This window comes from Sapajus apella, unplaced genomic scaffold (genome assembly GCF_009761245.1).
Source record: "Sapajus apella isolate SASKATOON/1434 unplaced genomic scaffold, GSC_monkey_1.0 scaffold85, whole genome shotgun sequence".
NCBI classification, from domain to species: Eukaryota; Metazoa; Chordata; class Mammalia; order Primates; family Cebidae; genus Sapajus; species Sapajus apella.
The window spans coordinates 444675-467904 of NW_022437025.1; the positions used below are offsets into that span (position 1 = coordinate 444675).

General features: G+C 53.0%; 1 protein-coding gene and 1 long non-coding RNA gene across 8 annotated transcripts in view; one reads left to right on the forward strand and one right to left on the reverse strand.

The window, feature by feature from the left end:
* Window positions 1-23230, forward strand: part of PIGG (phosphatidylinositol glycan anchor biosynthesis class G) — a 42631-nt gene that overhangs the window by 17896 nt on the left and 1505 nt on the right. For 4 of the 7 annotated variants that reach the window (XM_032253851.1, XM_032253852.1, XM_032253853.1 and 1 more), the window contains 6 exons: window positions 3897-4114; window positions 4814-5095; window positions 7185-7639; window positions 11026-11217; window positions 15158-15467; window positions 17801-17964. In XM_032253851.1, the coding sequence (XP_032109742.1) occupies window positions 3897-4114; window positions 4814-5095; window positions 7185-7639; window positions 11026-11217; window positions 15158-15467; window positions 17801-17964 (1621 nt within the window). Of the gene's footprint in view, window positions 1-3896; window positions 4115-4813; window positions 5096-5142; window positions 5909-7184; window positions 7640-11025; window positions 11218-15157; window positions 15468-17800; window positions 17965-23230 lie in introns of those variants that run through there. The other 3 variants (XR_004261529.1, XM_032253855.1, XM_032253856.1) reach the window with 3 other exon arrangements.
* LOC116533949 lies at window positions 9015-9652 on the reverse strand. The gene is made up of 2 exons (XR_004261531.1): window positions 9352-9652; window positions 9015-9154 (listed from the first exon to the last, which is right to left on the reverse strand). It is a non-coding gene; the product is annotated as an uncharacterized LOC116533949 (long non-coding RNA).

The window sequence follows — 23230 nt, forward strand, 5'->3', positions numbered from 1 at the left end:
ACAAGACTTGCTCGTGTGCTGAGATATTAGGTATGAGCAGAGCAGAGGCATTAAGTAGGACTCCAGGGATTTCAGCTGAGAGCAAAAGAACAGAGTAGTCTTTTCCTCAGGAGGGCATGACTTAGAAGGACCAGGTCTGCAAGGCAGGTGCTTGTGGGTGGGAGTGTTGGTGTCCAGGAAGCATGTAAAGAAGTCATTTCAGGAAACAGCGTGTGGGCAGCTGCCTCAAAGGCTGGTATTATTGATTAAAATCAGGAATGGAGAACCGAGCTTTCGATCTGGCCACGTGGAGTGATGAGTGGCTTTGTCAGATGGAGAGTGGGGGAGGGCCTGGCTGGTGCTGGGGCAGGCAAGAGCTGTAGGCAGCAGACACAGCAACTCTAATGGGAGTTGGAGGTGGAGTTGTCTGAGGTGGGTGTGGGGCCAAGAGAGGTGCCGGGGACAGCTGCAAGCTGGCAGGAAGGGTCCAGGAGAGGAACTTTTGTCTCCCTGGGACGTCTTCAGATAGTTGACTCTGACACAGCCACGTTCATCAGAGAATAACGTTTGGCACAGGGACTCCTTTGAGAGCCTGGAGGAAGTCGACTCCTATTTTGAGGCAGCTGTTAATGTGGTGTTGGCAGATTTCCCTACTTGAAGTAGCGGGATGCTATTACTACCAAATAGAGTGAACGCCCACAAGTTTTCGCTGAGATGTAAACCAGCCTCCTAGAGGCGCTCGTGGAAGACAAACCCTGCCAGCCAAGGAGTGGTTGGAAACCAGACGTGGCGAGTGGTGAGAGGCCCGACCAAGCACCTGCTCTTACCCCACGAGGTGGCCAGGTAGGGGACTTTGGGAACCGTGAGGCCTGGCCATACAGACATTTAGTCAAGACCAGGGACAACCGTGACTTGTACTTTTGTTTTTTTGTAAAATAGTATGAGTTTGGTAGCTTTCACATATTGCTTGTTTTGTGATCGTGTCCTTTCTTCTATGCTAAGAGCAGTAAAAACACCAACAAAATCAAAACAACAGTGGAAGGGTTATTTGCCTGTTTCAGAAGTAGCGGCTGGGGGGCGTTGAGAACTGCAGAGGATGTGGGAGGAACCAGCTTGATAAATGAAGCAGGCACCTCCCTTGACTGAAGGCACGGCCACCGCATCTGTGTTACCCCCTTGGCGGCTCATTGTCTACACCGTCGGGGGTCACATTTCCTAAAACAAAATGGGGTACATGTTCTGACACTGAAATACATTTTAGAACCCACAGCCAGGCCCTATAGCCCTTTGGGGGCGTCCAGTCCGTTGGTGGCGCCACAGCCAGGCCCTGCAGCCCTTAGGTGATGTCCAGTCTGTAGGAGGCACCACAGCCACAGCCCTTCGGGGGTGTCTAGTCCGTGGGAAGCGCCACAGCCACAGCCCTTCGGGGGCGTCCAGTCCATGGGAGGCGCCACAGCCAGGCCCTGCAGCCCTTAGGTGATGTCCAGTCCGTGGGAGGCACCACAGCCACAGCCCTTCGGGGGCGTCCAGTCCGTGGGAGGCACCACAGCCACAGCCCTTCGGGGGCGTCCAGTCTGTGGGAGGCACCACAGCCACAGCCCTTCGGGGGCGTCCAGTCTGTGGGAGGCGCCACAGCCAGGCCCTGCAGCCCTTAGGTGATGTCCAGTCTATGGGAGACGCCACAGCCACAGCCCTTCGGGGGCGTCCAGTCTGTGGGAGGTGCCACAGCCACAGCCCTTCGGCAGCGTCCAGTCTGTGGGAGGTGCCACAGCCACAGCCCTTCGGGAGCGTCCAGTCCGTGGGAGGTGCCACAGCCAGGCCCTGCAGCCATTCGGAGGCATCTAGTCCATGGGCGGTATCGTGCCTGCCTGGCTCTCTGTGTAGTGGGACCAGCTTTTGCTTGCCTCTGGACTTTTGCACATGCTGTTCCCATCAACTCGGTGCTCTCCCTCCAGTAGTTTGCCTGGTGAATTCCCAGGCACCCTTTACATTTCAGGGTAAGCGAGGCCATCCTGATGTTTACGGGCCCATTCCCAATCTAGAATCAGTTCCTCCCCATTACCAAAAATCCCTCACTGGTACCCTCTACTTTTCCTTCATAGGAAACTTCTAATTACAAATGTAATGCAGTCATAGTAATTACACGTGTGTGTGCACACGTGCCTGTGAGTCCTACTGGCTCCAAGCCCCATCAGGCAGGGATTGCGCCTGCCTGCTTGCCATGGTGTGTCTTTCCCTTGGCACAGTGCCTGGCATGTAGTCCATGCTCCGTGGATATTTGCTTCTCTGCATGCACAGATGCACCCCCCATAGCTCTGCAACTTCCTGATAGAGAGGCAGTGGGGTGTAGACACAGGTACCCTTGTCTCTGTAACTCTGGGGTGGTGGGGTGTGGACCCAGGCATCCCCCACTCCAGGGTGGTGGGTGTAGCAGTGAAGGGTGCCAGCCCTGGAACCACACTGCCTGAGTTTCGTTTGCAGCTTTTACTCACTGGCTCTGTGGCCTGGGTATGTGACTCCGCCTCTATGTCTCAGTTGCCTCCTCTGGAGAACAGTTACGATGCTCATCCCTGCCTCTTAGGGTCACTAGGGAGGTGAAACGAGTGAGCCCTGTAGAGTGTGCTGGCCACTGGCACCTGGTGCAGGTTCACACTCAGGGACCTGGTGCCAGCAGCAGTGGGGTGGGCCTGCAGGCATATGGGTTCACACTTAGGACTGGTGCCGGCGGCAGTGGGGTGGGCCTGCAGGCGTATGGGTTCACGCTCAGGGACCTGGTGCCAGCAGCAGTGGAGTAGGCCTGCAGGCGTATGAGTTCATGCTCAGGGACCTGGTGCCAGCAGCATTAGGTGGGCCTGCAGGCGTATGAGTTCATGCTCAGGGACCTGGTGCCGGCAGCGGTAGGGTGGGCCTGCAGGCCTATGGGTTCACGCTCAGGGACCTAGTGTCACAGCGACCTGGACCTCAGTGCCTCAAGCTCCTGTGGAGCTCTTTGCAGTGATGACGGAAGGCCTGGGGCATGCAGGGCTGTGGGGTGGGGTGAGCCTGCCAAGAGGCACAGCTGAGACCCTCCTCGGCATGGCTCTTCTGGAGCAGGAAGTGCATATCAAACACTGGGGGTCTCAAGAAGCAAGTTCTTGCTTTGCAGACCAGTCTAATCACAAGAGGGTGTGGTCCAGGCAGAGCCTCACACATCAGCCACTCTGGAAAGCAAGAACATCAGCTGTGCCCATGAGCAGCATGGCACTGTGGTCTAAAAGCAAGTGCCATAGCAGGGGGGCAGGGCTCCATCCAGAGGCAGGGTGTCCATGCTCCCAGCAAAGCTCGCCCTTGTGAGCAGAGAGGGCTGGGAACTGCTCTCCCTTTCCAAAGAGGACATGAGGAAGGGCCCAGGCTGCGGAACGGGGGATGTTAGAGCTTGGGAAGGGCAGTCTGCACTGGGGAAGTGCGTGAGGCGGAAAGGGGTCAGGCCACTGCCTGCCCGGGCCCCAAACAGTGCTATAAGGATGAGAAAGATTCTACAAAACTTGACTGTTCACATAATGCATTTCAGAATTGCTTTTATATTGCTTGTTGACAAGAGGGAGAGAGTGGAAGGAGGGAACAGGGAGGAAGAAGTAAGAGCAACGAGACCAGGCAGCACAGGGGGTGGTCACTGTCGTCTGTGGGGTGTGTGCCAAGGACTGAGGCCTGTATTGCCGGAGGGTGGATGGATGCGCGTTGGCAGCTTCCCCGGCTTTACGGGGAGCGTTGTGCACCCCCCATTCCTTAATGAAGGAATGGTTCATCTTCATTAAGTGTCAGGTCCAAAAAGTGATGGCTTTGCCATGTGCCATGAATAAATGAATACTTTGAGATTATGCGTGTATATATATGTCCACGGTATGTGTGCACATATAACCTTTCTGTCGTCTTAATAGATCCTGGATTTGAGCAGTTTAAAATGTCAGAAAGATTGCATGGGAACTGGATCAGACTGTACTTGGAGGAGAAGCATTCAGAAGTCCTGCTGAACCTGGGCTCCAAGGTTCTCAGGCAGTACCTGGATGCCCTGAAGACGCTGAGCTTGTCCCTGAGCACACAAGTGGCTCAGTACGACATGTACTCGATGATGGTGGGAACGGTCGTGGTGTTGGAGGTACAGATGCTCACACAGTCATGGCTCAGGTGTTGCATTGATTTGATAACTCAGCCAAATAGTTATAGTTTTAAAGATATAGATTGGTGTTACTAAAAATGGGAAAACGTTGATTTTCTTGTTTAACTCTTTCATGGTGTGTCCTGATTTGTGATAAGACACAGAGTGTTGTCAGGTGTCAGTTGGCCTCACTCAGTATTGCTACAGGTGGTAAAAAAATTCATGCCATGCATTTTGGGGCAGTTCATTAGGAGTAATCTTTTCCTGAGCTTTTTTTTCTGTTTTTACTGTTGGACAGCTGACAGAAGAGCAGGAGCTGGGTTTATTTTTATTTATTTATTTTTTTGAGACAGTTTTGCTCTTGTTACCCAGGCTGGAGTGCAATGGTGTGATCTCGGCTCACCGCAACCTCTGACTCCTGGGTTCAGGCAATTCTCCTGCCCCAGCCTCCTGAGTAGCTGGGACTTCAGGCACGCGCCACCATGCCCAGCTAATTTTTTGTAGTTTTAGTAGAGACGGGGTTTCACCATGTTGACCAGGATGGTCTCAATCTCTTGACCTCGTGATCCACCCGCTTCGGCCTCCCAAAGTGCTGGGATTACAGGCTTGAGCCACCGCGCCCGGCCACTGGGCTTATTTTTAAGTGGGTTTCTCCAAGCCCAGCAGTCTGTGGACGCTGCTGCTGCTTCTGTGTTCCAGGTTCTCACCCTGCTCCTGCTCAGCATCCCACAGGCACTGCACAGAAAGGCTGAACTGGAAGTCCCACTGTCATCTCCTGGATTTTCTCTGCTCTTTTATTTGGTGATCCTGGTTCTTTCGGCCATTCACGTCATTGTGTGCACCTCAGCCGAGAGCTCATGCTACTTCTGTGGCCTCTCGTGGCTGGCGGCAGGTGGAGTGATGGTGCTGGCCTCGGTGCTGCTCTGTGTGATTGTGTCCGTTCTGACCAACGTGCTCGTGGGTGGAAGACCCCAAAGGAAGGTATGTACAGTTGGTTCCTGGGAACGTGACATGGTCCTTCTGCTCAGGCTGTTCTTGTTACTTCAGGCTGCCTTTCATTTACCAGACATTGGTTGAATACCTGGTGTGTGCCAAGTGCTGGCAGTGCCCTTGAAAGGGGATGGCAGGGAGGACTTGGGGCAGCTTATCCCAGGCCCCTGGGTGTCATTCAGATCTGTGCCATTGGGGCAGACGCCTTCATTCTTGGCTGGAAGGAGAGGTTCCTGCAACTGTTGCAAAGGTGATTGGGAAGAGCTGCTGGTCACAGAGGAATGAGCCCCCCACTGAGGGGGTGTGTGAATCAGACAGCCTCCCAGCAGAGGTGTGGGAGCTGCAGCCCAGGGAAGAAGAGACAGTCAGCCTGGACACGCAGGAGGGTCCAAAAGGAGACTTGATCGCCCCACTCGTCCTGCTGTCTCCAGAATCCATCCTGCCTCATCAAGTCCAGATTTCTTTCCAAGGTTGACGTTTTCTATTGGAATTCTTGGTCTTTGGCCTGGGACACCTTCATTCATTATCTGGGGAGTAATGGCGAGGCAGTGAAGAAGAGGTGGATAGCCGCACACAGATCCACAGAGCCCAGGATCCAGGGACCCACAGTAGTGGCAGCAGGCCTGTGAGCCCCACCGCAACCCTGTGCAGCCCCCATCCCCGCTTGCCTTGAGCTGTCAGAGGCCCGTGCTGAGTGTCTGACCAACCCCGACCCTGGGCAGCCCCCATCCCCTCTTGCCTTGAGCTGTCAGAGGCCCGTGCTGAGTGTCTGACCAACCCCGACCCTGGCAGCCCCCATCCCCTCTTGCCTTGAGCTGTCAGAGGCCCGTGCTGAGTGTCTGACCAACCCCAACCCTGGCAGCCCCCATCCCCTCTTGCCTTGAGCTGTCAGAGGCTCCGTGCTGAGTGTCTGGCCGAGACACTCACATCAGGCCACAGGCTCCCTCGGAGCCAGGATGATCTGTGCCCACGTTTGCACCTCAGGCTCATGCTGTCTCTCCCGCTATTGAATTAATACCTAGCTGCATGCAACAGATAGTTATCAAAAGAATAAATGTCAATAATTGAGTCCTCTTCTTTAATTTTGACTGCTTTAAGTTAGTATATTTAAGGGATAGTACTGCTAACTTAGTCATTTCAACAGAATTAACCATTTTAGTGGAAACTTTCTGGATTTCTGGAATATTCATGGAGAAATTTGAGGTCTGATTTGGTGGGAGGTCTGATTTCTTGCGGTTCTTTGGTTTCAAGAAGCAGGAACTGGCGACGCCCATCTGAAGACCTAGGCTCTTCAAGAGCATAGAAGCGGGAGTATGGAGGGCCAGGGCCAGGAGCCTCTGGGCAAGCTCTTTGGGCTCCATCACTGCCCAGAGGGTTCAGACCATTTCCAGTCTTTGTCACTTGGCTTGGGATTTGCAGTCCAGTGTGAGAACAGCTGGCTGACCATGCTGTGTCCACATCCCCTTGTCTCTGCTCCCGCAGGCTGTGTCCTGGCCGGAGGGGCTGTCCCCAGCCTGTGTCCCAAGGGGAGAGTCCTGTCCCCTTGTCTGGGGTGAGGGCACCTCTGCTCCTGCAGGCTGTGTCCTGGGCGGAGGGGCTGTCCCCAGGCCATGTCCCAAGGGGAGGGTCCTGTCCCCTTGTCTGGGGTGAGGGTACCTCTGCTCCCGCAGGCTGTGTCCTGGGCGGAGGGGCTGTCCCCAGGCCATGTACCAAGGGGAGGGTCCTGTCCCCTTGTCTGGGGTGAGGGCACCTCTGCTCCCGCAGGCTGTATCCTGGGCAGAGGGGCTGTCCCCAGGCTGTGTCCCAAGGGGAGCACCCTGTCCCCTTGTCTGGGGTGAGGGCATCTCTGCTCCTGCAGGCTGTGTCCTGGGCGGAGGGGCTGTCCCTAGACTGTGTCCCAAGAGGAGGGTCCCTGCCATTGGAGCAGAAGGGGCTGTTCCAGGGTAGAGGTCTGGGTATTGGGTGTGAGGAACAGCAGGTGTGTCCAGGGCATCCTCTGCTGTGAGCAAAGACTTTACACGCAGCAAGATGTGTGTAATTGTCAGACTGTCTCTTACAAAATACACTTTCCCTTTTACAGAAACCCATTCATCCCAGCTCAAGGTGGTCAGAGCTAGACCTTCTTATTCTGTTAGGGACGGTGGGCCACGTCTTGAGCCTGGGTGCCAGCAGCTTCGTGGAGGAGGAGCACCAGACCTGGTACTTCCTTGTAAATACCCTGTGTCTAGCCCTGAGCCAAGAAACCTACAGAAACTACTTTCTGGGAGATGACAGCGAGCCTCAGTGTGGCCTCCATGTGGAACAAGGGCTTGACAGGGTGGCAGCAGCGTGGCAGGGTGGGCCTGGCTGTGACGTGCTGGAGCGAGGCAAAGGCCATGGCAGCCCCTCTCCCTCCGAAGTGCACCAAGGCAGCAAGAAGTGGATGGTGCTGGCCAGTCCGTGGCTCATACTGGCCTGCTGCCGGCTACTGCGCTCCCTAAACCAGACAGGTGTGCAGTGGGCCCACCGGCCCGACCTCGGCCACTGGCTTACCAGGTGAGAGCAAGGGCCCATGGCCACGGGCCAGACTTTCTACAGCTGACTGGTCACCTGCCAAGCTCTTCTTTTTCTAAATTGAGGCCATTTTTCATATTAAGAATGGGATAGTATTTGAGCTCTGAAGAAATGGGAAAATATACTAAAACCCGCGAATCAGTGTTGAAAGGAGAATTTATTTGGGGGCTAGCCTAATAGGTTTGATTCATTAGTGCTGAACCACTGTAACTGTTCATGATTGAAACTTGTAAATGTTTCAATGATCATTATATAGTAAAGCTGTCATTTGGGGGTCAGGCTTGCTCTGGACGCCCTGTCTGTGCCCGGGCTCTGTGCACCGTGCCCCCGCCCATCACTTAGCGTCTCCCTGTGTCAGGACGTTCCTGCATTGCTACAAAGAAATACCTGAGGCTGGGTCATTTATGAGGAAAAGAGGTTCACTTTGGCTCTCAGCTCTATAGGAGGCACGGCATCGGCATCTGCTCCTGGAGAGGCCTCAGGAAACTGAGTCATGGCAGAGGGCAGAGCGGGAGCCAGCATATCGTAGTCAGGGCAGGAGCAAGCGCGGGTTAGGGGTGGCGTCAGGCACTGTTAGACACCAGCTCTGTCGTAAACTACCAGAGTGAGAAGGCACTGATTACCGCGAAGGTGGCACCAAGCCATTTATGAGGGATCTGCCCCGATGACCGGCTCACCTCCAACACTGGAGGTCCAATTTCTTTTTGTTTTTTGAAACAGAGTTTCTCTGTGTCGCCCAGGATGGAGTGCAGCAGCACAATCTCTGCTCACTGCAGCCAAACTCTGCCCACCCAGTTTCAAGCGGTTCTTCTGCCTCAGCCTCCCAAGTAGCTGGGACTACAGGCGCCCACCACCATGCCTGGCTAATTTTTGTGGTTTTAGTGGAGATGGGGTGTCACCATGTTGGCTGGGCTAGTCTCAAACCCCTGACCTCAAGTGATCCACCCACCTTGGCCTCTCAAAGTGCTGGGATTATAGATGTGAGCCACTGCACCTGGCCTGAAGGTCCAAATTCACTGTGAGATTTGCAGCGGACAAACATCTAAACCATGTCACTTCCCCAGACCCATATCCCACTGCTGATGCTCCCCAGGCAGCAGGAGGGAGGGTCAGCCAGGCGAGGTGGGCACAGCCTCTGTGGGCCAGTTTTGCCCTTGGCTCTCCTCCGTCCTCCTCTCCATCCCCCCTTTTCTCTCTCCTCATCCTGAAGGGACAGAGCTGTGTGGGGGAATCTTCAGCCACCTCCTGAGCCTTTCACTGATAACTGGAAAACCGCCAGGAAAGTACAGCAAATCACGTAGCAAATCATTTCCAGCAAGGCTTGAAATAAGTAGAAGAAACTAGGACAGGAAAATAATTAAGATTTGCCTAGGCTTTAAATTTTAATTGTCTGGCAGTGAAGACTTAGGAAAACTGAAGTAAAAGAACAGCAGAATTCAACAGTATCTATGGTGAGAGTAACAGACAAGGGTTGTGGTCTCATCACTGCAGAGACTTCTGTAAGAAATGCCTGCAGAAGGAAAAGAGAAGTGCCCAGTCCTAATAATGAGGGGACTTCAGTTGAGTGACAGGGTGGAACGTCATACCTGTTGAGGCAGAGAAACAGAACTGAATGACGAGACTCAGTCTTGGTGAGCACAGGAGGATTCCTGGGCCCTCAGTAGCGGCACAGTTCTTTCGGAAGATACTCGTACATTTACATCAGAAGCTGCGAAATTACAGGTTCTTCTAATGAAGTAATTCTTGTGGGAGGCTAAGCATTGGCTAAATTACTAAAGCCTTGGTAACCCAGGTCATCACAGGTCGCGTTCTTCAGGTGTCTGCCTGCTGTGTGCCCACACTTTCCTTTTCAGAGCAATCCTGGAGGGAGGACTTTGGTTGTTCCCTGCTCCAGAGGTGAGGAAGCGGAGGGGAACGGGCTGGTGGGAGGTTGTGCTGGGCACACCAGCATCAGAGTCACAGCCTGGCATGTAGCACAGCCAGGGGTGTCACGGAGCTCCGTGTCCCAGAATAGCACTGTTGACACCTCATTTCTTTCTTTTCTGGAAAATTAAAGCATTAGGAGAGGATTGGCTTCTTTCCACCCTAGATGCAGGAGCCCCGCCTTACCCAGTTTTGCTTACCCGAGATCAACCATCCTCTGAAAATATTACAGTATTTTGAGACAGCCAACATTCATATAACTTCTATGACAGTAACAATTATATGGTTATAATTGTTCTACTTTATTATTATAAAAATCCAGAAGATTGTGTAAAAACATGTGCCATCTCAAAAGCAACAATATACAAACACCCAGGTGCCCCCTCCCAGGTGAGGCTCAGGGCCCTGTGTGGCCCCAGTCTCCCCCTCCCATCCTGGGAGGCTTTGAAGTGGGAGTTACAGTGAATGAAACAGAAGGGAGCCTGGCTTTCACCGCCCTCACACTCAGGCCAGGGCTGGCTGGTGCTGCACTACCGGGACACAGTCAGGGCTTCAGTCCCTGCCCTCTGGAGAGCTGTCAACCTCTGCACCATCTCCTCACCCAGGAGTGGGTGACAGCAAACCCCGTGAGAGGCCAGGTGGATCCAGGGTTGGATTGTGCATTACTGAGTTAATGGGAGAAGGCGGGAGAGAGGACATGAGCGGGCTGCATGCTGGTGGAGGCAGGGCTGCCCCGGAGAGGGTACCAGGAGACAGAAGGCTTCTTCTGTCTGTCACTGCTTGGCCTCTGGACATCCGGATCTGATGATGGGAGACCCATTTGTGAATGAGAAGTGAGAGTTCAAGTTGACTTTTTTTTTTTTTTTTAATAAGATGTCTCACCATGTGGCCCAGGCTGGTCTCAAACACCTGGCCTCAAGTGATCCTCCCACCCTGGCATCCTAAAGTGCTGAGATTGCAGGTGTGAGCCACCACACCCCACTGAGGTTGACCATCTTTTATTTGTTATATTTTAAGAACCTTTGTGGCTGGGCGTGGTGGCTCATGCCTGTAATTCCAGCACTTTGGGAGGCTGAGGCAGGTGGATCACAAGGTCAGGAGTTCGAGAACAGCTTGGCCAACAGAGTGAAACCCCATCTCCACTAAAATTACAATAAATTAGCTGGGCATGGTGGTAGCCGCCTGTAATCCCAGCTATTTGAGAGGCTGAAGCAGGAGAATCACTTGAACCCGGGAGGCAGAGGTTACAGTGAGCCGAGATCATGCCATTAAATTCCATCTCAAAAAAAAAAAAGAACCTTTGAAAATAAAAATCGATGATATCATTTAATTTTTGGGTTTTGGGAAAATCAGCTATTTTTAATATAGTTCTTTGGAAGCCACTGGGTGTAGATTGATCTCATCGCTGTTTGGTGGTAATGTTGGCACTTTCCATTTCATTTCAGCTCTGATCACAAAGCCGAGCTCTCTGTCCTGGCTGCCGTCTCCCTCCTCGTCGTTTTTGTGTTGGTGCAGAGGGGGTGCTCCCCTGTGTCCAAGGCTGCCCTGGCACTGGGGCTGCTGGGCGTCTACTGCTACCGGGCGGCCATCGGAAGTGTACGGTTTCCCTGGCAGCAGGACAGCAAGGACATTTCCAAGTAAGTGCGTGGGTGTCACGGGTGCTCGTAGATCCACTTTGATCTTGTGTTTTTTTTTTTGAGACGGAGTCTCGCTCTGTTGCCCAGGATGCAGTGCACTGGCGCGATCTCGGCACACTGCAACCTACTCCTCCCGGGTTCAAGCGATTCTCCTGCCTCAGCCTCCTGAGTAGCTGGGGTTACAGGTACGCGCCACCACACCCGGCTAATTATTTTATTTTTAGTAGAGACGGGGTTTCACCATGTTAGCCGGGATGGTCTTGATCTCCTGACCTCATGATCCACCCTCCTCAGCCTTCCAAAATGCTGGGATTACATGCGTAAGCCACCACACCCAGCCCCCGCTTTAATCTTTTATCATCTGAGAAGACCATATCAGTCTTCAGAGCGCTGGAGTTTGGTGTCTGTGAATTGTGATCATGTCAACAGCTACTGGAGTGTTAACCAAGAAAACTTCAACCAGCCTCGTTGTTAGCACTTTTTATGTTTTACGTTTAGGAGAGAAATCACTTGGAAGTAAGATTTTTTAAATTCAAAATAAAACCTCCAGGGTGTGTGATTGGACAGACAGATGCGTGTGAATCAGTTTCTAAGTTAGTGGCAACACATGGTTACCAGGGTTCCGTTTTCCTGGTCAGGGTGTGATTGGTGATAAGGATGACATGGATGTTTCCTAGCATTTGGGAAATGAAGCTTGTTGGAAAATCAGACTGTCCCCATAATTTATAACAAGCTCCCTTAAGGGACAGGAGCTCTCACTGACTGGTGGGCGGGCTCCGTCAGGAGTACCATTTTCTTCATGTCAAAGCAGCCGCTTTTCTGGTTTTAATGGCGATAGGGTGAAACAGGCTCCTCTCACTCCTCAGGAGTAGGATGAGCAGAAGCCGCTTGTAAAATGTGGCTGACCCTGTATTTAAATGTAAATAGCTGGCTCTATTTAAATTTGTCTCAAGAGTATAAGCAGAGGCGGGAGCCTGGGGTGGGACACTGGCACACCCAGCTGAAGTGTCCTTCACACTTGCGAACAGGAACAAGCAGGATGATTACCAGCAACAATACAGTGACCCTCTGAGTGAGGTGAGAGCTCTGTAGAGTCTTCTGGCTATCAGGCAGCCTGTTGTCACAGAACAGAGAAGCATGTTGTGGAACAGTGGGCTGTAGAACAATAGTATGACCCCAGCTTACTAAGTGTGTTCCTGTTCTGTTTTTTCACATTTATATGAAAGACTGCATACTTAAAATGCTAGTGATTATATTTAGGACCTGAAATCATAGATTGTGGTCTTGCTTTTTACTTATTTTTGTATCTTAGTGATGTCTAGAGTTAACAAGTGTTGCTTTTCTAATCAGAGCAAAAATCAAGGTGAGTAATAAGGGCTATGGCCAGCCTGGGGGGTGGCCATGGGGCTCTGGGGGCCCTCCTGGAAATGACTCGTGGCTGAGTGGAAAGTGAGGGTTGGGGGTCAGGGTGAGCTGAGGCCTGGCAGCGGCAATGGCGGTATGGCAGACCTTCACCTGAGCCTGGGGCCCAGTGGGGAGAGGGTGCTGAGGAGCAGGTGCCAGGGGTATTCTGTGGAATCTGAGACTTTGGGCTCATCCAAATGGATGCTACGTTTGGGGGTGCTTGTTTAAGGTGCAGTGTATGAATAAATGCATTTCCTCACAGATCTATACATTGAATTTCAGCAGCACTCCTCTCAAGACTTGGCCCTCTTCCCTTCCCTGGCCTGCTTCCTGCAGTACATCCTTTGCTAGGGTCCAGAACTAGCCAGTCTGGCTTTTCTTTCCACATGCACTGCCTGGTCCACCTTCTTCTGGTAAAATGCCTGTGTCCTTTGTCCCCACCTGTCCAGATTGTAAGTAGGTCCTGGCTGTGGATGCATCCTGGCTCTAGATCATTGTAACAGCTGCCTCTCTCCTGTCAGTCCCCTGGGCCCTGCTGTCCACTGAGAGTCTGAAATCCTTCGCACTCAGTTCCTGACTCTCCTCCACTCAGAAGCCCAGGCATGGCTGGAGTGGAGGTGGAGGCGGGGTGGGCCTGAATGAGCAGGGTCAGGCGCTGCCCAGCCAGGGCAGGAGGAGGACCCACCAAACACCCTGGATGAGCAGGGTCAGGCGCTGCCCAGCCAGGGGAGGAAAAGGACCCACCAAAGACCCAAGATGAGCAGGGTCGGGCACTGCCCTGCCAGGGGAGGAGGAGGACTCACCGAAGCCTCTGGATAATGCCCCTCCTGCTCATCACCCTGCCTGCCCTGGCATGCTTTCTTGACAGAAACTAGTCCCTTTTCTTCTATGAAACTTCTCCAGTGATTGTGACCTTTGCTGGTTTCTCCCTTCTTTGAGTGCAGAGGGGTCTATAATTCACTCTCAACTTAGCACACACCTTGGCCTGTGGGGGTTGCCAGGTACCTGACCCTAGCTCCTCAGCCAGGATGTGGGCCCCTAGAGGCGGGCCACACTGCCAGGCATGTGGTATACAGTGCACAGACTGTTTGAATTACACTGGTCAGTTTCTTAATGCACAAAGCTTTCTAGGAAGATCTGTTATAGGAAAATTCAGTTTTCACAACATTATTATGTTGACATAAAACATTTATGATTATTTTAAACGATCAGCTTTTGCAGTATATATAAAGTATTTCATTTACAAAATTTATTTAAAATATTATGTTTCAGGAACATACATATTTTGTTAGATGACATTTTTTGGTAATTGTCTCCTTTACAGATAACTATCATAATAGTACTTAATATTTACTGAGCTAACTGTGTCCCAAACACTGCCTGCATTCCCTTGTTTAATTCCTAGGATGACCTTGTGAGATGTACAACCATTTTCCCTTTATTTAACAAATAGCAAAGCTGAGGGTCAGAAGTCTTGACTGACACGCCCTGAGCAGGAGAGCTAGCCACAGCAGAGCCCGGTCTGAGCAGAGCTCTGCCTTTCTTCAGAGTCCGCGGGTTGGACGACAGGACCATTGCATGGACGTGTGCCTGTAAATGTGCAGGCACTTATTTACCTATGACCATGCACAGATGTGTGCCTGTAAACGTGCAGGCACTTATTTACCTATGACTGTGCACGGACGTGTGCCTGTAAACGTGCAGGCGCTTATATATCTATGACCGTGCACGGACGTGTACCTGTAAACGTGCAGGCGCTTATTTCCTTATGACCGTGCACGGACGTGTGCCTGTAAACCTGCAGGCGCTTATTTACCTATGACCGTGCACGGACGTGTGCCTGTAAACGTGCAGGCGCTTATTTACCTATGACCGTGCACGGACGTGTGCCTGTAAACGTGCAGGCATTCATTTACCTATGCCTGTGCATGGACGTGTACCTGTAAACGTGCAGGCGCTTATTTACCTATGACTGTGTACGGACGTGTGCCTGTAAACGTGCACGCATTCATTTACCTATGCCTGTGCATGGACGTGTACCTGTAAATGTGCAGGCGCTTATTTACCTATGACTGTGCATTTGTGTGTACCTGTAAATGTGCAAATGCTCTGTTGTACAATTCACATTTATGAACTTAGCAGTTTCTTAGCGTTGACTCTTACACTAGTGCATTAGGTTTTTTTAATTAACTGTGCAAAGCAGGCAGGCCGTGAGGCATCGCATGAGTGTTGCCACCAGGTGATCCTTGAGCCAAAGGAGCAAGATTTCCCTGAAGCCAACCCTGGCAGAAGAGTGTGCACTGTGCACGAGGACACACCTGTTGGCCTTTGGCAGTGGCTCCTCAGGGCTGCTGTGCAGAGGAGCCTTGCCCTGCCTTGACGGGCCCTGGCAGTTAGGGAGGGTGCTGTGGCTCCTTCAGCCAGTAATGCTGGTACATTGACTGGTTCCTTAGGTAGACAGGTGTGTTTTTCATGGGAAAATGGTTTTGAGTTTTTCTGGCTGGTGCTAATGAATCTAACTTGTGCTTTTTTTTAGGGGTATTATTGAAGCTCGTTTTGTGTATGTCTTTGTTCTTGGCATTCTGTTCACGGGCACCAAAGACTTACTTAAATCTCAAGTCGTTGCCGCAGACTTCAAAATCAAGACTGTAGGTTTATGGGAGATCTATAGTGGATTGGTTCTCCTGGCAGCCTTGCTCTTTAGACCACATAATCTTCCGGTCTTAGCATTTAGTCTCTTGATTCAGACTCTGATGACTAAATTCATCTGGAAGCCTCTGAGACACGACGCAGCCGAGATTACTGTAATGCATTATTGGTTCGGTCAAGCATTCTTCTATTTTCAGGTAGGTTTTCATTATCATCGTGGGTAGAAGACTTAATTTTTTACCTATCATTTATTTTAAATGTTTCTTTGAGAAAATTTTGCTGTAAGTTGGAAAGTTCCAGTGTTTGTTTAGTGAAAGAACTGTCAGTATGGCGTGGTGAATTATGCTGAACTCTCGTATGTGTTTTATGAGATTAGGCACGGTTGTTGAAGACAGATGCCCCAGGTATGGGTGTGTGGGTGCGTAAGACACCAGACTGCTGCTCTGCGGGGCTGGGCCTAGGTTTATCTCAGCAGTTCAGGGAGCACAGATGTCAAGTTTTTCACTTGCCTAATTGATGAATGTAATGTTCTCATTCATCCTCTTTGTCCCTGGTGTCAGGGCTGTCTGTACTGGAGCCATTGCTGCCCACGTGGCTGTTAGCTCCCTGAGGCCTGGTGGGTCACTGGGGCTTCTGGCCAGTGTTTAAAGACCCGTCCCAGACAAGCCCAAACCATTGAGTCAGGAAGAGACATAGACGGGCAGGCAGACAGGGCCTCAGAAGGACCCAGTCTCATCCAGACTCCTGGCAACCTCAGGAAAGCGGGCACAGCTCACAGTGTGAGTGCCCTTGCTCATCTGTCGGCCCTCTACGTTTGGCCAGTCCCTGGGTCTCTACCTCCCTTTCCTCCCTGTTTAATGAAGATAATCATGAAGCACATCAGGACTGATGGGTTAAATGAAGTCATGCAGGTAAAGCTGCTGTGTGGCTACAGAAATGTCAGCATGGTTGGAACTCTGTGCCTGGCTGAACCTGCTCGAAGCCACAGTGGCCCCTAGGTGTCCTCCCCGCTCCTCCTATTGTGGCATCTGGGACTCTGTCCCCTCTCTGTGCCTGGCTGAACCTGCTCGGAGCCATAGTGGCCCCAGGTGTCCTCCCCCCTCCTCCTGTCATTGCATCTGGGACACTGTCCCTTCACCACTCTCCAGGGCCTCCTGCTGCTGCTGCTGCTGCTGCTTCTATTTGCCTTCTCAGTCTCCCTGCACAAGGGCTTCCAAGCAGAGGAGCCACATGATCGGGGTGGCGCTGTCCAGGCTGCAAGTCCAGCGGGTCTCAGGGGAAGCAAAATCAAAGGGCTGGGGCTGGAGTAAGACAACAGGACAAGGAGTAAATTCACACCCACAAGATGCTGGGGAAGCAGCATCAACAGGATGTGGGACCCCCTGGGCCCACAGCTGTCCGCATGGAAAAGGAGGAAGGAGTGGGGTTTGACTATTGAGTTTGCCATGCTGGTGAAACCCAGCCAGCGTTTTGTGGATGTGAACAGTTCTGGTTCTAGAGAGGGATCTTGTTTGGGCTTGATAGAGACATGTGCTGTCAGACTGTAGATGGCATGAGTTTCTGAGGCAAGGTCAGCATGACAGGCAAGTGACAGACCATCGGAGTCAGTAAAGATGGAGCATGGAGAGGCGGGGCCTGGGAAAGGAGAGGTGGGGCCTGGGAGTGGAGAGGCGGGATCTGGGAGTGGAGAGGCGGGATCTGGGAGTGGAGAGGCGGGGCCTGGGAGCGGAGAGGCGGGGCCTGGGAGCGGAGAGGTGGATCTGGGAGCGGAGAGGTGGGGTCTGGGAGCAGAGAGATGGGGCCTGGGAGTGGAGAGGCAGGGCCTGGAAGCGGAGAGACAGAGTCTTGAGGTGGAGAGGCGGGATCTCAGGAGACCCTTTTTTGGACAGGGAGTTACCCACCAGGGTTGGGCCAGGACCGGCCAGAATCTTGACAGATGAAGTTTGACCAGACCAAGTGAGTCCTCGTGGTCTGATACATAAGCCAGATGTGAGTTACCAATCTGCATTGGGGCTGTGCTTCCCCGGCAGCTGGCCTGCCCTCCACCATGTAACTCATAGCGCCTCACTGTAGAAGGGACCTGGTCTTCAACCCAGCTACCTCCTTGGCTGGGCCTGGCAGCTGTGCCTCTCAGGGCCATATGTGTCCCCTCGGACAGGCATCCTTGAGAGGAGGTCCATGTGCCTGTCTTAAGAAAAGCTGATGGGCCTGGACAAAGGTCTAAAATGTGCTGCAGTTGGCCAGCTGTTCTGTGTGTGTGTGTCCTTCCTCAGAGGGGCCCCAGCTTCTGCCCAGTTGGCTCACATGCCCCTCCGCAGCCTGGGCACTGCAGGCAGGGGGAGCGGGTGCCACCCAGGCAAGGCCAGCTAGGTGGTCTGAAGGAGTGACTGGGCAGACCACACGTGTGTCTGTGCCAGCGTGGTTATCTGGGCTGCATACAGATTTCATGCTAACATCACAGCTGTTGATGCCACATGTGAGGCCCATGTCTCATCTTCTGTATTCTCATCTCAGCTCTTCTGTCTTCCAGGGCAACTCCAACAACATTGCCACCGTGGACATCTCTGCAGGCTTTGTGGGTTTAGACACCTACGTGGAAATCCCAGCCGTGTTTCTGACAGCGTTTGGGACGTATGCAGGGCCTCTGCTCTGGGCCAGCCACTTAGTGCACTTCCTGAGCTCAGAAACACACAGGTGAGACGCCTCTCTTGTTCAGCAGTTCTGGGGACAGGCTGCCTGGTTTTAAGGTTCATACATTGTTCCATATGCAAGGGGGTCTGAGCTCTGTGGGTCCAATAGTCTTTTCATTAGATTTCTTTTCCTTAAATAAGGAACAGTCCAAAGCTCAAGTGCCAGAGGCCAGTCCGAGGGGCCCATGGAGGGCCAGGCTCAGGTCTGATGTGGGGTCTTTCTGGGCTCCCCAGGTTATACCAGCACGTGGTTTCTAGAGACACAGGAAGGAAAATTCTTTTTCCAGCCTCCCTAGATTTTTTCTGCTTTCTGGTGGCCAGATTGAGGGCGGGTAGTTCTTCCTCTTTGGGGAAATGAAGATAAAAGATGGCTCTGGGCCCCCAGAGACCCTGCTGGAGAGTGCAGGACCCTGGAGAGGGCTCCTGACCGTGCCTGGTCTGAGTCATCCTTGAGTAGCTGGGGGCATGTGCCTTCCACATGTAGGCTGATGAGTTGAGTTGGAAAAACGATGGGGGTGCACAGGCAAGTTCAGAGATGTGAGCCCTGCCCGTGGCTGAGAAGTCCCTTCAAGCCGCATCTGGCCCGCCCTCCATGCTGTCCTGCCTGGCCCATCTTGTTCCCTCCACCTAGCCTGAGGTCTCTCTCTGACACCCACCTTGCTCCTGGTGGCTTTGTGCACACGTTCCCCCGGGGGACATCAGGTCAAGGCTGCAGCTCTCCCTCCACACGTCTGTCCCATGGAGGCTTTGTGCACATGTTCCCCCAAGGGACCCCCAATCAAGGCTGCAGCCCTCCCTCCACAAGCCTGTCTTCTCTGCAGCATTCCCACCACTGCACACCCACAGCTTCCTCCTTGTGTGTTTCTATCTTGCTCCCCCAAGAAAAGAGGCTTTGTGAGGCAGGGGCTTCACCAGCTCTGTTCACCACAGCATCCTCAGTGTCTGGCCCTGGCAGAGTCAGGTGCTGAGTGGAGTGCGAGGAGGTTGATTCTGTACTTTCCAACCTGGTCTAGTGGAGTCCCCAGGGCCTGCAAAGTTATTTGACTCTCGGGTGCCTAGTTTTCCCATCTGTAAAATGGGAGTTGTCAATGGGGGGCACCTGGAAGCGCTTGAAGCCTTGGAGGGGCTGGTGGCTCCTGCGGCATCTGCCGGAGCGCCCTGTGCTCCACGCTTGTCCCTGCTGCCAGCCACAGTCACAAAACCCCGCAGCGCCTGTGCTGAAATCACATGCTGTGGCACTGCCTCCTCCCCAGCAAGCGAGCATCTGAGACACTAGTCCAGCCCCCCACACACGCTAGGTGGCTTCGGCTGGGTCAGCCAGAGCTTCTTGTGTGTCCTGTGGTGACAAGATGCCCAAGTCCTGCCGGGAGCCCCAGGTAGCACGCCATGGCCTCTTGGTTGAGCAGTGAGGCTGGAGGGCTCCTGCTTCCTCCCGTGACTGAACAGTCGCTCTTGCAGTGCTGACTGTTGAGCCCCATGCCACCCCTCCCAGGACAGGCCAAGGCTTTTCTTGCCGAGCTCTCAGTGACTCCACAGAGCACTCTGCACATTTCTGTGGCGCTGCTCTGCCCTCTGGCTCCTTCACCAGTTCATCCTCTCTGCCCCACCCAAATCCTTGCTGCATCTCACTCCCACTCCCCAGACCAGCTGCTAAGACCTAGGCCACAGGGACCCTTGCCCTTGCCTCCAGACCCAAATGCCCAGCCCCCTGTTGACTCTCTGCAGAGGTGTCCTTGGGCTGACGGGACTGAGGAGCCCTTCACAGGACACGCAGCGGGGCCCATGCACCCAGGTACACCCACCTGCCTCCCTGCCTTTGACCTTCTCCCACCCTGAAAGGAGCCTCTCGCTGCTCACCTTCTGTGTTGAGGCTCTCACAGCATGAATACTTCTGAGCCAAAGGAACCATCCACCATGGTGGAAGTGCTCATGACCCACAAACTCGGTGAGCCCGGGCTGGACCCTCTCACTCCCTCACAGTTTTCCATAATGGGTCCAGGGGAGCACTGGCCTTGCTTCTGGGCAGCAGTGGTAGGCGTGTGCGTTCCCACAGCTGACGTGGAGCCATTCCAAGGTCAGAATCGCTTCCTGGCTAGACTGCAAGCTTCCTCAGGACGGGAATGCCTAAGATTCACCTGTGTTTTCTCCAGGTGCCTGTGGACACTTGACATGCCCACTTTGGGGCAGTCTGTGGACAGACCCTCTTAATTTACAGAAACCACTGAACTCATGGTCAAGCAGAAAGCTGAGGTTCTGGGGGCAAAGCCCCCAACAGACCAGCCTGGGAGATGCCTCCGCATGGCAGGGCAGGGTGGGGCGGAGACGTCCTTCCAGACATCGATCCTGTGAGAAACAAGCATGTGCTGTGAGATCACCACTCAGCCACTTGCCTGTCCCTCTGCAGTTGATCTGGGACAGCTTTCTCTGACTTGGTTTGAGGCCAGCTGCATGCTCACACTGGGCTTCTGGAAACAGGAGGCCCCATCCTCAGCCATCTAGGGTGGGCTGTCAGCACATTGTGTGGTTAGGTGTCAGGACAAGCGGGTGTGAGTGCGTGGAGGCGCGTCCATCTCTGCCCTGGAGCATGCGTATGCCACAGCTGCACATGGAATGATCCAGCACCTTCTGCATGCACGACACACTTGCCAGCGGCCAGCTGGGTACTGAGGGCTGGAAGCACTGGCCCAGCTCTTCTCTCTGTAGATTCCACCATTGGCCTTGCAGCTGCCCTGATGCTCACAGGTTACAGTTTGATGGACTAGGCTACTTTTCGTCTCTTACGTAGCCAGGCACATTGGGAGGAAAAAACTCAAATGAAAGCATTTTTTTTTTTTTTTGACACAGTTTTGCTCTTGTTGCCCAGGCTGGAGTGTAGTGGAGCAATCTCAGCTCACTGCAGCCTCCACCTCGCAAGTTCAGGTGATTCTTCTGCCTCAGCCTCCCGAGTAGCTGGGATTACAGGCATGCGCCACCACACCCAGCTAATTTTGTATTTTTAGTAGAGATGGGGGTTTCACCGTGTTGCCCAGGCTGGTCTCGAAGTCTGGAACTCAGGTGATCTGCCCATCTCGGCCTCCCAAAGTGTTGGGATCACAGGTGTGAGCCACCGTGCACAGACATGAAAGCATTTTTTTTAAAGTGAGGGGAAAGTATTTTGAACAGCTGGAGAGTATTGCCTATTATCCTTAGTCAAGGAGTGTTTCGCCTTCATTATATAACAGGTTTTTCTCCTTCCCTTTTGAAAGCTTAAAGCGTTAAGTTTTACTCATGGTTTCTTTTTTGTTTCAGTAGAGCAGGAAAACTATAACCAGGTCTGAATGGTAGACAGAGAAACTGTGTTTCCAGCAGGTGAAAAGTTTGGCCCTGAGTGATCGGTGACCCTCTGTTCCGGGGGCTGGCATCAGGGCTGGCACCGCGGGCTGCCTGTTCCCTTCAGCGCAAGCGACTCTTTGCTGAGGTTTTGGGAACAGCAGGCCACTGGTGGGGTTGTTATGATCAGACCCAAGCCACCATCTTCTAGATGCGTAACACTAAAAACTGTTAAACTGAAGTCAAGGTAGTGCCATGTCAAAGCCACATCTTCCCACACGCTGTCTGGGTAGGACGGGGCATACCCCAGATGCCCGTTTTTGATTCCCAAGAGAGGGCAGTCACAGCCTTGGGACCCACGGCCCGTTTAGCCACAAAGCTTCCTGCCAAATATGTTCGCCTTCCTGGGTGTTGCTGTCACCAGCACGTGTCGAGGGCGACTTGGAGTCCACCTCCCTGTGGGATCCCCGGCCTGTAGGGCCAGATACCAAGTGGTGACCAGTGGTACAGGTTCAGGGACCGGCCTAAGGAGCCTCGGTCTGGCAAGGAAAGCAGTGAAAGAAAACAGGCACTGGGGCCCCCACAGGGAGATCCTAGGGCCTGAGTATTGGACTGGAACACGTGGCAGGCTGAGGGAAGGAGTGGCCCACTGAGGCCTGAGATGGGGATCCGGTGAGGGGCTGAGGTAATGCCGTGGAGGGGGCAACCCGAGCTACCCACCAGAGACAGCTGCGGGTAGCACGAGGTACCGGGCACCTGTCCTTGGCCTTTTCCTGAGCAGTGAGCACTGAAGCAGGAGCCGTCTACAGGATGCTCCCCAGTAGCACCTGGTGGAGCTGCCGGGCTGACAGGACTGAGGAGCCTTTCACAGGACACGCAGTGGGGCCCACACACCCAGGCACACTCACCTGCTGTCCTGCCTTAGAGCTTTTCCCACCCTAAGAGGAGCCCCTCGCTGCTCACCTCCTGTGTGAGGCTCTCACAGCATGAATGCCTCTCAACTGTCCAACATGGTCGAAGCCCTCACGCCCCACCTACATTGGACTATAGCAGTGCCTGGCTTTGGGTCAGCAGTACCCTAAGCATCTCTGCACACCGGCATGCTTGCAGGAGGGCCTGTGCAGGCAGCAGCGAAGTGGGACACAGACGGAATAGAGACCACAGGCAGATCAGCTCCACACTCACGGCAGCCTTTGAGAGGAGGCCTCAGAGGCAGAACTTAGAGTAGGATCCTGGAAAACCTGGCCTCTGAGGGTCTGGGGGCCGTCCCATGGGCCCTTTCTAACAGGACTTGATCAGAGGTCATGGATGGGGCATGGAAAGTGCCCAAATAATGGAATTTATAATTTTGAAGTCATCACAGACTCATGAGAAGTTGCTTTGAGGAAGATATTTACGTGATGTATTGTGGATTGAAAAGCAGGGCAGTACATTAACATACTTCAAGGGATGGCTTTTTTTTTTTTTTTTTTTTGTTGGAGTTTCGCTCTTGTTGCCCAGGCTGGAGTGCAATGGCACGATCTCGGCTCACCGCAACCTCCGCCTCCTGGGTTCAGGCAATTCTCCTGCCTCAGCCTCCTGAGTAGCTGGGATTACAGGCACGTGCCACCATGCCCAGCTAATTTTTTGTAGTTTTAGTAGAGACGGGGTTTCACCATGTTGACCAGGATGGTCTCGATCTCTTGACCTCGTGATCCACCCGCCTCGGCCTCCCAAAGTGCTGGGATTACAGGCGTGAGCCACCGCGCCCGGCTAAGGGTTGGCTTTTATTCCGAGAATGCTGCCTTTCCTTGTGGATTTGCTCAGCAAATGCTGCTGGGCCAGTTTCCCTAGCCCAGCCCAGGCTGACTCCCTGCTGGACAGCAGGGAGAAAAGCTCAGAACTTGTGTTTATGTTTACTTGTATCTTGCCCTTTTGTGATTTTCTTTTCTTTTTTCTTTTTTCTTTTTTTTTTTTTTTTT